Here is a 14,583-nt window from a genome sequence, read left to right on the forward strand (position 1 = left end):
AGCGCTCTTTTACCCAAGAATCACTGCCGGCATTCTGAACACGACGCTCTGTCGGTTTTCCTTCCGCTCTCCGGGTGCAGCGGTTTGCAGCCCCTCTGACCTGCATTGTCATGGCCGAGCAACGGGCTCCATTTTGTCGATATATTTTGGTTGTGTGTGCAGAGCGCCGTGGCGCCGCGCCACCGCTAGATGGCCGCCTTGCCTCATCTTGACTCCAGTAAACAAACACAGAGGAGCTTCGGTCCCGTCGGGCTCTGATTAACCTCACTTTTTCTTTCTTTTTTTTACAGACCGATACATTAAAAGTGTTATTATTTCCCCCCGGGGCACATTACTTGGGATCAATGAATAATAGGCGATAGATCACAGGCTTCATCATGAAAAGGCTTCTCAAAAGTGGATCCCTCAGGCCTTTAAAATATATAATAAAAAAAATAATTCATCTTTCTTTCACATCTCCCCTCATACTTTCTTTTAATCCTCTGTCAGTATCATCTGTTTGATTTAACCTGTACTCAACCAGACGGTTCGATTAAGAGCCCCTTCTCTACACCGGGGCTGTATGAGCATCCTCCTGCGTGTGAGATCTATTCATGGGGGGTGCAGTGATGCGAGAGGGCGAACTGAAGGAAATATATTATTGATCAGACAGAAAGTTTCTTCGGTGGTCTTTCTTCTGTCATCCGCGCGGCCCTTGTGATATTCTCCTCCATTCATCTTGTCTGATGTGATCAAGCATCTGACTCGTTAAGGGGCTTTGATACCGACATGCAGAGACACGCGCGCGCAGACGTACCCCCCACCGAGGCATTCTGACACCAAAGAGCTAATTACTCTAATATTGTTTTATCTCTCCAGGTGCACGCTTGCGGTTTGAACTGAATGTGTGTCTGCCCGCTTAACTGTCTGTCTGACCGTCTGCCAGTCTGCCCGCTTGTCTGCGCCTCATCCTCATTTTTTTTCTCTCACTGTCTAGTAATCGCAAGGGAGTTGTGCCCCAAAAGCTTTGCGCAACGCCCCCAGTGTGCACACTCCTTCTGTCCTGTCTAACTCTCCGACGGGCTTATGATATATGGACTAAAATAGCCCATCTTCCCTTTTTTAAACACGCATATCCTACTCTGTCATCCCACGCACCCACTGTCTCCTCCCCGCATCCCCTCACCCATTCACATCCCTCATCTCTCCAGTCAGGGTCTGGCTGGCACGCAGGGTGGGGGGAATGAGTGTGTGAGCGACCGTGCGTGTTGGTTTGCACACACACACACACACACACACACACACACACACACACACACACACACACACACACACACACACACACTCACACACCCATGTGTGTTGCGTGTATGAAGATGTGTTTGTGCGCGTGTGTGCGTGTGCGTAAAAGGTGAGGATGACCTTTTTACGGGGAATTGATTTAGATGATGTCCTGTCGTCACCAAGGTTACCAGCTGTGTGAATGCGGATGAGCATTTGTTTCGTGGAAAAGAGCGTCACACTTTGGCACGCTTACCACGCGCGGAGCAATGGGACAAATACGCACACATATGCACGGACACAAGTTGCCAACGGGTACACGTTCGCATCGTTGTGCGGAGAAAAGCCTGAGTTAAAAGTCCTCCCCGCAGACCGGACCTCAGCGATGCTTGAAAAATGAACAGATGTTTGGCGGCAAGGTTCGCTAACACGCCACGCGGAGAGGATGTTGCTGTCTCGCTGTCTTAAACTGTTTGTGTTTTCCGACTTGTTTATCTGCGAGGCTGGCTGCGCCCTACGGGGGTGGGATGTGCGAGAGCGAGTGAATGGGAAGAGGCAGGGTGAGAGGGAGAGGAGGAGAAAGTACCGGGAGGTGAGGAGGAAGAGGGAGGGAGGGAGGGAGGAAGGGAGGGAGTGTGCAGGCAGGGGAGAAGAGCTGGATGCAGATGGGGATCTATTCTCTTCGCCCAGGCAGAAAATATGGAAATGAGTGGGCGTCTGTGACGTCAATCAGTGTACACACACACACACACGCACACACACACGCACACACACCCACACAGACACACACACACACGGTGAAACACTCCCCTCCTCCTGCAGTCCCATGCTAATACATGCTTCACTGCAAACAGCAGCAGTGGCACATGTATCTCACACACACACACACACACACACACACACACACACACACACACACACACACACACACACAGGCATAAACATCAGCAGCACCGCCCCCCCCCCAACTAAACATGAGCATGTAGGCACACACACAGACACGCAGATTTGAGTTTCATCTCTGACCCGGCTGATGATGTCAGGCTCTGGTTTCTGTCATTCATAGCAACAACAACAACACAAAATTACTCATCACAGGAAGAATGAGAATGACGATGTCAAAAGTTTTCAAAAGAGGTAAACATGTAGCATCATTCATAAAGTTAAAGGCCCGAGAGTGCATGTATAACCCCCAGTGGAGGATTCATTTATGAATGTATTTCATTTAACCTTTATTCATTCAGAATAAGATTTTAAATCTCTCACAAGGGGATGTACTCAGAAGTACTCAGATATTTTGCTGTACTCATAAAAGTACCAGTGGGACAGTGTTAAAATACTATATCATGAGAAGTAAAATTCCTATATTAAAAGTCATGCTTGTACAGCTGCTGCCTCAGTCATTTGTGCCCCTCACTCTGCTGTGAATGTGCCTCTCTGTCCGCCTGATTGATCTCTCGTTATGTAAGCTTGTGTCTTTGTCACATGGCCAGCAATATGATCCATTATGCTGCGCTTAGTTTGAACAGTTAACAAAGGAAAGTCCCAGTGACGGGGACGGGGGGGACGGACGGACAGGAGGCATATCCTGCATCACTGCACACTTTTGGATTGATGTGTTAAATGTAATTACGGTTCAGTTTGAGCCTGAAAAAAAAAGCACACAGATGGGTTGAAGTTGTGAGGTGGAATGACAAAGAGGCGTGATCGACAGGTTCAATTCCCTCAAAGGATCGGCGTCTTTGGCAAGTTCGCCTTTAAGAAAAGGATCCATCCACGTCCCCTCGAGTCGTGACGACACACACTTCTATCTAGAGGAATAAAAAACTATTTTTGAAACACTCCACGCACGCCTTCCAAATGTGGCTGTTGAGGATGATTTAGTATCGTGTTTCAGAGTGAAGGTGGTTGGTGAAGGTGGTTGGTGTGTGTGTGTGTGTGTGTGTGTGTGTGTGTGTGTGTAATTCTGATGAGGGGGATTGGAGGTGTGGTGGGTAGGTGGCATCAGAACTAAATATGCAACAGCCTCTTGCCTTTAACTTTTCTATTTCTCTGAGGTAAAATGCTTTTCATTGGCTGTTTATCATGTAGGTTTTTTTTATCCTCTTGTACCCTCAGCTGGAAGAGGACTGAGTCATATGCAGTCAAGGAAGCAGGTGGGTGGGAGGCACACAGTGGGTGGGGGAGGAGAAAGGTGGAGGACGTGGGTGGTTGCGGGTTAAGGAGGGTGAGGAGAAGGTTGTAGTGAATGAAAAAGAAGAACAAGAAGAAAGAAAGAGATGAATGGTGAATACTACGGATCCATTTCAATATGTTCATCGGTCGCATATATCCCGTCTGCAAAGGAGCGTAAAAACCCTCATGAATATGATTCCGGTTTCTATTCTATTAGAGGTGCTTCATAATATCTGGCGCGTCTATCTTGGCATTCAATAAACATGACTCTCTCGTAGGACTTTAAAGGGGCTGGTAATGGACAGAGGAATTAATTTGGACACCCTTTAGAGCAACATGTCATTCTGCTGACAAAACTTGATGCATTCGTTTTCATTTACACTGCGGAGGCTGTGTTATTTATTTTTTGCAGAGGCAGAAATCTGAACAAATAAAAAAGACTTGTTTGCAACTAAACCTGCATGTCGAATGTCATTCTGAGGAGACAATAAAATGTGTTGACCAGGGCACGCGAGAGACAGAAAGAGAGAGAGGGGGGGGCAGATGTGTGGGTGAACATGTTTGTTAAAGGGTGGGCGGGCCATTAGCAAAATTGGTGTGCACGTGGCCCTGTGCATGTGCTCGTACACACATGTGTGCTCTCCAGCATCACTGCTGCCGTCACTGCAGCCACCTCGCAGTGACTCCCCTGTGACTGAAGGCCTGACAACCTCCCACGCTCTCCCCATAAACTCCCCTGCTCCTCTCTCCTCGCTTTATCTATACCCCCTCCCCCTCTCACTCTCTGTCCATTGCTTTATGCCTCCCCCTCAACTCTCTCCATCCACCTCTCTCTCCCTCTCCACTATCTTTCTTTCATTTCACCCACCTCTTTTCTCTCTCTCTCTCTCTCTCTCTCTCTCCATTGTGCTTTGTTTGTTTTTTATCTCTCACCCCCTCATTTCGGTGTGTGGGTCTTCCCTGTCTTCCGTCATGCTCTCCGCCCGCGCTCACCGTGCTTCCCGTCTCTGTCTCTATGGAAACACCCCCCCGAGTGGACAAGAGTGGCTCAGAGGTCTGCGAGACGCTGATACAGACCCTATTAGATCACACGCTCTCCTCCTCGCCCTGTGAGCCACACGCTTGTGTGTGTAAATAGATGATGTGTGACTGTGCCAAGTATACCTGCCATCAAACGAGTCCCCCCCTGCCCATCTGTGGAAAGAGACACCCCCGTCTCCCCTAGTGCCCATGACTTATCAGTGGCTGTGAAGTGGGAGGAAAAGATGGAGGCAGTGTGGGAGTAAGGAGGGAGCCCTATTGTTTCATTATACGAGGCCTCTTCAATTACTCGGCAGAGAAGGGGACCACCTGATGCCGCCTCTACACATATATATTCCCATCTGAAGCGCACGCACGCACAATCACACGCACACGCACACACACACACTCTCCGACCCCCTCCTCCCCCTGGTCTAGCGTTTCAGTCTCACACCTCGCACCCCGTACTCTCCTCACATTTACACGTTGTTGAGGCTGCTGTGTTGCGTAGACCGTGCGTCATTCGGGTCCAAACGCATCTGAAGGACAGTTGATTTGTGATAAGAGGCCTCTCACAGACATCATTTCACAGCTTTTGGGTGGCTCTCATGGGCACCAGCGTGATTTGACGGTCACGCTTAAGTGGATCATTGCAGAGCGCAATCATAGGGAATATACGTAAGCAGGTGTGGGCTGTGTGTGTGTGTGTGTGGTGGTGGTGGTGGTGGGGGGGGGGGGTGGGGGGGGGGGGGGGTCTTTGGAAATAATTCAATTTCTGAAGGTTTGTTGAGTTTCCCCTTTATTTTATCAAAACGTACATGAATAAACTACAACAAAGGACTACATTAAATAAGACATCAAAACGGGCAGCAATAACAGGGGTCAACAACTGAACACACACCCGACCCAGCCCTAGGCCCACCCCATTAACACCCCCAGTGCAGTGAGATAAAGACATGCCAATGATGTCTCACATTGAGGCACTTGATTTCCCTACCGAACCATCTTTGGTCAGAGTTGCTGTTGCGCATCTTTGCACTTAGATTCAAACAGGTCTGAGGAGGATCTGAACTTGTTTGTATGTTGATTCCGACGGCGTGAATTAGAAGATGTCCCGCCAGTTTCAATGCAGTCCCTTCGTTTTAGACAGAGCTGCGTCTGCCATGTTTGGAGATGACCCAAAGATGGTTGTAACCTGACCACCTCCACAGAGTAAACTTCAGCATTAAATAAATCAACACTAGATGGTACAGTACTTCACATGATTACAGAAAGGACTTCACGAGGGGAAAGGAATCAATCACTACATCTTAACACAGTTTACCTGAAAACAATGCAGTGTATCCGCACACGATATACTGTAATCAATACGCTGTACAGTCTATTGCAAAGGCATTGTTGTTGGCATTTTTCTAGGAGCTAACCAGTCTGTTTAGTATTATCTTGGAAAGTCTTGCAAAAATAGATTGATTCTTATTAAATGAAAAGCCTTTGCTTTGACTTCAGGATGTGATCTATATATTTAGCTACTCATGCATTGTCTAACTTTGTGTGCGTACAGTATACAGGGTTTGTATGTGTTGAGCGTACGTGTGTTATGATGAAAGCACAGTACACACTGGTAGACTTGTCCCTCAGTATTTCGTTTTTTTTGTTTTGTTATCAGAATACACCCCTTCAGTAAAGGATTAACAAAGTAAGTTACATGAAACTGTTTAAGAAGCATAGTAGTCACACAGTATTTGGCAGTGAGAGAACAGTCCTAATTTATCCATGCACAATATAAACCACAGGCAAGGTCCACATTCTGAACAAACCCAAGAACAACACAGTAAGAACATGAAAAGAGTGTCCAAGAATTCAAGAACCTGGAAGTGTGAGTGTCATGTGTGTGTGTGTGTGTGTGTGTGTGTGTGTGTGTGTGTGTGTGTGTGTGTGTGTGTGTGTGTGTGTGAGAGAGAATATCATCAGCACAGCTGGTTTCCCGTGGAGACCAAAGGGCTATGACTCATGCAGTGCATAAAGCATTTTCGGGAATTTTAACAATATCAGAAGAATTATTATTTTCCCACAAAGCCCAGATAATTACGTATAATCATATTAGAACCTTACAGAGTACTCGGGGAGTTTACTGTAAAAACCTACTCAATCCCACCCCCATAGGTCTATTATAGACCAAACAGTTTATCCCTGGATTATATTTCCATTCACCAGCTCTTTCCTCGTGAAAAGCACCTTCCCTTTGCTTCGATTGTGTGTTTTGCGTGATTACGTGTGTGTTTTAGACCAGTCCAGTCTGTGTGTGCAGGTGTAAGGGGTACGGTTGGTAAAGCAGAGTTGATCCCCCTTGGGGGATGAAGTAGCTGCAGTAGCTGGGCTCTGCTAAATAGGGGGCACTGGGATCAGCCAGGTACGGGGCTGGCTGGTAGAAGCAGGTCACATGGTCTGTGTTGGGGATAATGTTCTGCTCTCCTAGAACCTTCAGCGCCAGCACCGTGATCATGTTCAGGGTCTGACGCCGCTCGTGTCCCATCAGACACACGGTGCTGTCGTCGACCACGCGACGCAGCGTCATCAGGTACTGGTACTTGCTTCTCTCCTCGCCGATAAAGTGGTTCTTCAAGTAGGACAGGATCTTCCTCTGCTGCTCCTGCACGTCAGGGAAATCGATGAAAAAGCGCGAGCACATGTAGCGCTCCAGTGTCTTTATCTGAGTCTCGCTGGCTGGTCGGTAGTCCCTGACCAACAGGTTGCTGTATTTCAGCAAGCCCCCACCTCGGATCTCCTCGGGGTTCCTGGTGGCGATTAGCCGGTAGCGCAGGTGGTCCATGGCTGCCTCAAAGTCACCATACATGCTCTCTGCCAGGACCTCGACAGCAGGGACCGAGCCAGAAGCCGGAGGAGCAAAGCTCTGTTCAGGCATGACTGCGGTCACCTTGGGGGCCTCTTTGTTCTCAGGCACAGAGCTGGATGCCTCGTCGGCTTTTGGAGGGATCGATTCCCCTGGGCCTTCAGACTGAGAGTGAGGCAGCACATGTGTGGTGGAGCTCGGGATTGTGATTGGAAACGAGACGGGCTCCGCAACCTGAGGCAATGAAGAGATATGATCTTGCTCCTTTTTATCCTCCAACTGTACTTGAGGAATTCCTGGCTGAGGGGAGGACTCTTTAATATGTTCCTCGCTGTCTGTGTTCACTATCAAAGGCTCCATGTCTGAAGATACCTGAGGTACAAGGTCCTCTGACTCCACTGGCGGAGTGAGGCAGAGGAGGGGAGGGCTGAGGCACGGGGAAGGGGGGCTAAGACAGAGCGGAGTAGGGCTGAGGCTAAGCATAGGAGGGGTGAGGTAAGGAGGTGAGCTGAGACCGGATGAGGTCGGGCTGAAACTCAGGGGCGGAGAGCTAATACTGGTAGCAGGGCTGACGGTGTTCAGCAGCGTGGATGAGAGGCAGTGAGGGGGTGGGGTCAGACATTGGGGAGGGCTGAAGCTGGGGGGCGAGGGAGTGAAGCAGGGAGGGGAGAGACTCAGCACAGGAGGGGATAGACAGGAAACAGGGGGGCTCGCACGGTGAGGAGAAGAGGGTGAACTAAGCGTGGTCTCTTGCGGGCTGCCGGTTGGCTGATTCAAGTCCACCGTGTTCCTCCCCAGTTCCCTGTTCTCATCTTCGTCACTGAGCTCAACTTCTGAGGTACGTGCAGGTACTAGGGTGTTTGAGCCGGACGCATCGGTGCGTGGAGCTAACGCGTCCGCAGAGTCAAGAGGCTCTGATTGTTTGGGTGCAGGGACGGTTTCGCTAAGGGGGGGCTGGCTTTGCTCATCACAAACCACATGTGTAGACAGCGTCTCTTTTAGGCTCTGAAGACTTGTCTCACACAAACTCTCCGTGATTAGCTGAGGGGACGAAGGCTCTTGAGATAAACCAGACACGGGATCCACAGCAGAGGTGGAGATCATATCAGGGGCTGGATTAGGAGCTGAGGTAAGGTCTAGGTTACAGGAAGGGGTCGGTTCAGACCCAGGGTTTGTTTTTGCAGAGATACTGAATGTTGGGGCAGTTATAGGGTCTGAACTGGGAGCTGTTGGCTTTGGGTCAAAATCCATCTCAGGTTCAGGGCTCGGGCAGGGGTTTGGATCTAGACAAGGCTCTAGGACAGGTTCGCTTTCAGAGACTGGACTGGGATTGGGGCTTACCTTCCTACACATCCTCCGAGGGGGTTTGGGAGAGGAGTGTTTGAGCACCACCATGCTAGATAGTCTCTCTGAGGCCTTACAGGAGGAAGAGGAGGAGGAGGTTTTTTTGTCAGAAACAAGGCCGGGTGGTGCAGGTAGAATATCCTGAGTATCTGGAGGGCTGACGGCATCAAGTGCGCTAGGGGTTTCATCTGCGTATGATGTGCCGTGAGTCTCCAGTGTATCTTGTATGCCAGCGGGCTCAGTGTTGTAAAGTGTAAGCGACATGGAAGAGGTGGAGCAGGAACAATCGATACCCTGTGTGTCTTCTACATTTTCTGCTTCTGATGCCAAAATCTCTTCTGTCATCTCACTTCTTTCTGTATCATTTTTTCTCTCTGCTTGCTCGCCGATGTCTGTTTCTACTTTTCTTTCATCTGCCAACTGTGTCTCTTTCTTTGAGGATGTGCTAGAGTCTGCAGCAGTCACATGTTGCGTTTTATCTTCCTCATCGCTCCTCTGATCCTCACTGAAACACTCGGAGGAGTCTGCACTGTGACACTCTTCTGGCAGGTTCAGACACTCCGTCTGAGTTTCGTTTGAGGTTTCTGGCGGTTCGGACTGCCCCGTCTGCTCTGTGAGTACTTCCTGTTCATCGGGGGATTTCGTGTGGTTGGATTGTTCTTTCTTGACAGAGAGTGGTTTGTGATCTGAATGTGCCGTCTGTTGGTCATCGTCGGGCTGGGTTTGGTCCGACTGTTCTACCTTTGTCGAGCCTTCGGTCTCGTCCGAGAGCTCCGGCTCGTGTCTGAGCTCGATCTGACTTGGTGGTTCAGCTTTCTCAGAGGTTTCTCTCTCTTCTGACAAAAGGTTTGGAGGTGTCTGGTCAGAGAAGTCTGTCTCACTGAAGGTTTCTTTGTGTTCTGCCGTTTCTTCCAGTTCCACTGGTGTTTTCGCTTGGTTGTCTTTTTCAACTTCGGAGTGTTTTGTCTGGTTTGAATGTTCAGTTTCTTGTGAGAGTTCTGTCTGGGACTCCTTTTCGTGCACCTCATCTCTTTGATGTGTCTGGCTGATATGTGCCCCCTCTTTGCTGGACGAGTCTCTACCAGAGGACTTCTCTGTTTCTGGAGCAGTCGCCTGTTTGATCAGAGAGGGAGAGTCTTTATTCTGATTCTCTGCCGGCTGGCCCTTAAGATCGACAGTGCTATGTTTGTGCTGTGACTCCTGCTGCATGTAGGACTCCAGGAGACGATCCAGAATGATCTGGAAGGAGTCGACGCTGAACTCAAACTGCCGCCTCAGCTTGCTCACAAATTTGAGCTCCAGGTTTTTGCCACTGTTGTTTGAGAGGGAGATGAGGCTCCAGCGGTCGTGCTCGTTGAAGACCTTGACCATCTTCTGGACGTAGGCCTCCTTCATCGTGGAGCTGCTGATCCGCTCCCTGTTGACCCCAGCAGGTAGGCAATCCAGCAAGCAGCCCAGCACTGACTCCTTGATCACCTGTGAGGAGGAAAGGTCAACAACATGACAGCTACAACTAATGACTGCAACCTGAGTGCAATTCTTCCTCGAATCATTGAACTGTTTCTGTATAATGCAGCTAAAAAATATTGTAGCCAGTGCTATTGATTCATCCTAATTGTATAATGTTCTACAATTAAAGTTTGATTAGGAATGCAATAACATCATTATCAATAAAGCAACACACCCTAGAGGTAGTAGAGATCCACTGCTGTGCTCAACAGCAGGATGAATGCTGGTTAATGAAGGTGATTGAACTGATCTGCTCTGCTCTTATTACATCGACCTGTTTCATTCGTCCTACAGCAGTACAGTGGTCATACCTGGAACTCCTCCTGACTGGGCAGCTCCACTCCAAAGATGATGTCCAGGTCCTTGTAGCTCGTTCCGTTGTCTCGGACGAGGACGTGGCTGGCTGTGGAGCCGTTCAGACGGATGTCTCTCACCGCGATCCCCTGCTGCTGCAGCCTGGCCCGCACGGCTATGATGATGTCTCGCGGACGCAGCTCCAACGTGGGGAAGTTCCCGCGGCCGTGGATTGGGACCGCCTCTGATAAAACCTGGTGGAGGACCTCCACCTGCTCAGCGTTCAGACTGTGGAACCGCTGATTGGATTTAGTTTCAGACATGCTGCTGCCCTGGAGGGAGGGAGGGAGGGAGGACGACAAAGAGAGTTTATTACAACTCCCATATAACTGTGCTATGTGTTTAGCTCTTTCTCTTTCTCTCTCTCTCTCTCTCTCACACACACACACACACACACACACACACACACACACACACACACACACACACACTTAGCACTCTCTCACACTCCCTGGCAGTCTGCTGTCTGCAAGTCACAGCTTGGCCGACAGCTTTTCCACAATGCTAATGTAACTGCTGTGTTGACAAGCGGACACATGGAGCGATCCACGTAGATGTGCTTTGCATAAATAGTCTTCCACTGCTCAAACCAGATCACAACAAATTAAGAGGTCGAGTTTCACAAAAATCACAGAATCTGAAACACATTTTATTATTCACCACCCAAGACTTGTATCACATCTCTTGGTGCCTTTCTTTGCGGTCCATCGCAGTCACATCTGATTTGATTCTTTTGAAAAACACACACACGTGATAACAATAAGAAAATGTACTTGTAGTATAAGATTATAATAACAATAATAGTATGTATTGTTAATACACTAACATGATGATAATAAGCATTATAATGACTTGTAAAGGCAGCGTAAATCTTTGTTCATTGATTGTTTCCACCAGAGGAGCAAGGGTTAAGCTGAATGAGTCATCACCAGCAGACTGCATTAATCACACCAACGTCACTAATTAAAGACACACATCTGTTTTTGTGCGTGCGTGCAGCACATGATTTGTATGCATTGCAAACAAAGACACACATTTGCGTGAGTGCACATGGGCGTTTGTATAACACCTTTTGTAAACCGTAAAACAAATTGGAACAAAGTGGGATTTAATATCAGGCAATTATTGTTTGTTTGGCTTTCACATGTGTAATCCTCCTGGCAGTTATACGCATGCAGCCTTCGCCCTCCAGACTCCATCAATCTATCGCCTGCAAACTGGACATATTTTCCAATAAGCCAAACAACATTTGCCTAACCAAGTCAGTCAGAGGAGTCACTGTTCTATGATTGAGCGCGTGTTAGTGGGGCGCATGTAAAAGTGTTTTCAGGTAGTGAGTGCTTGTGCTCCGTGGTTCACAGCAGCCCATTATGATCTATTGTTTGCTTTAATCAATACATGTCAGTCAGTGCTGCAGCTGAATGCTGCTGATTGCTATGATTTGTCAATTCCAGCAGGGTAAACATTGGGAAACTAATGAGCAGTAATGGGATGCTTTCTGGTCGCAGTTTGTCAGACATCAGAGAGATATACTCCGTAATAACCACAAACTATCTATTACAGCGAGTTTTTTAAAATTGTTTTAATCTTCTAATCCATGTCGCACACAATTCAACAACTACTGAAGAGCAGCACTTTACTCTGTAGCATCTGTGAAGCTACAAAACGCAACCAGTCGGGGGGAAATAACTGAGTGTGCTTACCAGAAGACAAAGAAGTTGAGTCTGAGAACACGAAGCTCCTCAAAATGTGTTGTGGATGAGACGTCTCTCAGTGCTACACCTTGTCAAGGTGAACTTCAAGTTGCAAAAAGCAGTACATCATATGTCCAGAGCCAGTAAACACAGTGAGGTGTTGACACATGGTCCTGAAACAATGTGTTGAGGAGGCAGAGAGACACTGCGGGACTGTTTTCCAGCTAGTCCCCCCCCCCCCCCCCCCCCCCCGAACACACACACACCCCTCCCCTTTCGCACTCTTCTGCAAACTTGCAGCCTGAGTGACTCATCCAGGCGTATCGGCTCAGCTCGCACATAATCTATGGCCACTGAGAAGCCAGCACATACGACTACGGAGGGTCTCATATGCGTTGGACTGAAACAAACACAAACACATATGCTCTGTAACATCTTTAAGTATACAGGAAAAACAAATAAGCCTGTCCTGTGTAAAGAAAAGTCCAGATAAAGCCAGAATAGCCTTGTGTCCCTGACTTTTTTTTAAATGTATTTTTTATACAGTGATATTGTGCTATATATCTAAAAAAAAAAAGAATTATTCTCTTCCATTCACTGAAACAGTCATGATCCAATGAACAACAGAAGGCTACTCAGTGTTTGTTGTGGTACAAAATGTAATTGCAATGTCTGCTGACCAGAAATGTTATTTAAAATATGTATGAGTCTAGGTTCTTGTAAAATGTCACAAACCTGTGCCCTGAGAGTGCTGGTATAAAAAATAATGCAAGTTGTTTCCCCATTAAAATAAACACAAGCTGGAGGCTATCGTTGTGTTCTGTTTCACAGTCCACCGCTGCCTACAAACTGTACTGGAACCGATCCAGAGCCCTGGTCCTCACTTTAATCACCTCATCACGCACTTATACTCACTCCTCAGATAGGTGAGGGCAATTAACCGCAATTAAGTGCCCGGCAGGCTGAAGGGCAGACGCGCTTCTGAGCACCAGGATTAAAAACACATTAAACACCGGCGTGTAAACTCCGTGCGGGCACACACACACACACACACACACACACACACACACACACACACACACACACACACACACACACAGAAAGTGACCGATCTAACTTTACGGAGGGTTCTTCTTACCTGTTGCTGTGGCATTAGAGGGAACGACTGGCTCCTGACGTGGCAGCGGAATCGAACCGTGGGTCTCCACCGAGCTTCAGGTCCGTTGAGCGTGGGTCTGTTTTGCTACCCTCTCCGGTTAGACTCGGTGCTGATGCGGCTCTGTCCCTCACGAGGCATGCGAGGCTAGAATCTGTGCGCGAGTTCATCCGGGCGCTGTCCAGGAGCTCGCGTGGTGCTGAAATGAAGACTGAAACGAGTCCTCGCGCTCTTGTTTTCTCTCTCCGGCCGCCCGGAGCGTAACGCAGTTTCCATAGCGACCTGCCGTCATTCAGTCATGACTGGGGAGTGTGTGTGTGTGTGTGTGTGTGTGTGTGTGTGTGTGTGTGTGTGTGTGTGTGTGTGTGTGCCCAGAAGGACACAGAAGGACAACAATTAGGCTATGGGGAAGTTGTGTGTTGTGGTGGTGGCGCAGGGAGCGTTAACAGGTGTATTATTCAAATGTGTGTCAATTTAGGAGTGAGGGAACTTTTGGCTAAAGCCTCAGCTAAAGAACTAAACCGGCCGAATGCACGCGCACCGTGTTGTTTTGGGTCGAAACGGACAAGTTTCACCTTAACGTTACAACATGGGCGGGCTGGGGTTGAGGCCAGGACCTCTATGTTTGTGTTATGTAGCGAGCTCAAACGTGAACGTGCAGGCTACTTTTTTTGGGGAGCGTTTGTAAAAAAAAAACACTTCTCATTCACTTCTTCACTCTGGCTCACGCACACATCCTTCTATCTGGTTCCGTGTCCACTCAGAGTATATATATATATATATATATACACAGTATGACTCATCCATGCTGCTCCCTCCCCCTGACCCAGCCGTTAATCCCCCGCCCCCCCAGCCCCCTTCGGCTAGCCGGTGCACGTACACACCGGAACCTTCTTCTTTCTGGACAACCGATTATCCCTTTTCCCCTCATGCTGCATGTTCTTGCCGTCTGTTTCATCTCTTGCACATCAACTAAACCCCCCCATATGTGTTCCCGTATGTGTTCCCGTCAGCCCGCAGGCCAGTCCAAACAATACTAAATCAAATACAGATGTTACAACCACGTTAATGCATCAAAAGTAAAGTAGAAAATAAACGTTGCATTAAAAGCGTCCAGCCACACAGCAAGTGGCTCGGTAGAAAAGGTAAATTTACTCCCTCACCGAGGAAAAAAAAAGAAGCACAAATTGCGTCACTAGACGTGTACCACAATCTACCGA

The 14,583-nt window shown here is 48.4% G+C and overlaps 1 protein-coding gene across 1 annotated transcript; it reads right to left on the bottom strand.

The window, feature by feature from the left end:
- Nucleotides 1-1,512: 1,512 nt before the first annotated feature.
- On the bottom strand, nt 1,513-14,301 carry tent5d (terminal nucleotidyltransferase 5D). Its single transcript, XM_076103806.1, has 5 exons — nt 14,248-14,301; nt 10,471-10,785; nt 9,827-10,126; nt 6,853-7,324; nt 1,513-1,607 (listed from the first exon to the last, which is right to left on the bottom strand). Exons 1-5 carry the CDS (start codon nt 14,299-14,301, stop codon nt 1,513-1,515), a joined length of 1,236 nt encoding a protein of 411 aa, XP_075959921.1.
- Between the last annotated feature and the right edge of the window lie 282 nt (nt 14,302-14,583).

Source organism: Anarhichas minor, unplaced genomic scaffold (assembly GCF_050575085.1).
Source record: "Anarhichas minor isolate MPS153535 unplaced genomic scaffold, ASM5057508v1 ptg000028l, whole genome shotgun sequence".
In the NCBI taxonomy this organism is placed as follows: Eukaryota; Metazoa; Chordata; class Actinopteri; order Perciformes; family Anarhichadidae; genus Anarhichas; species Anarhichas minor.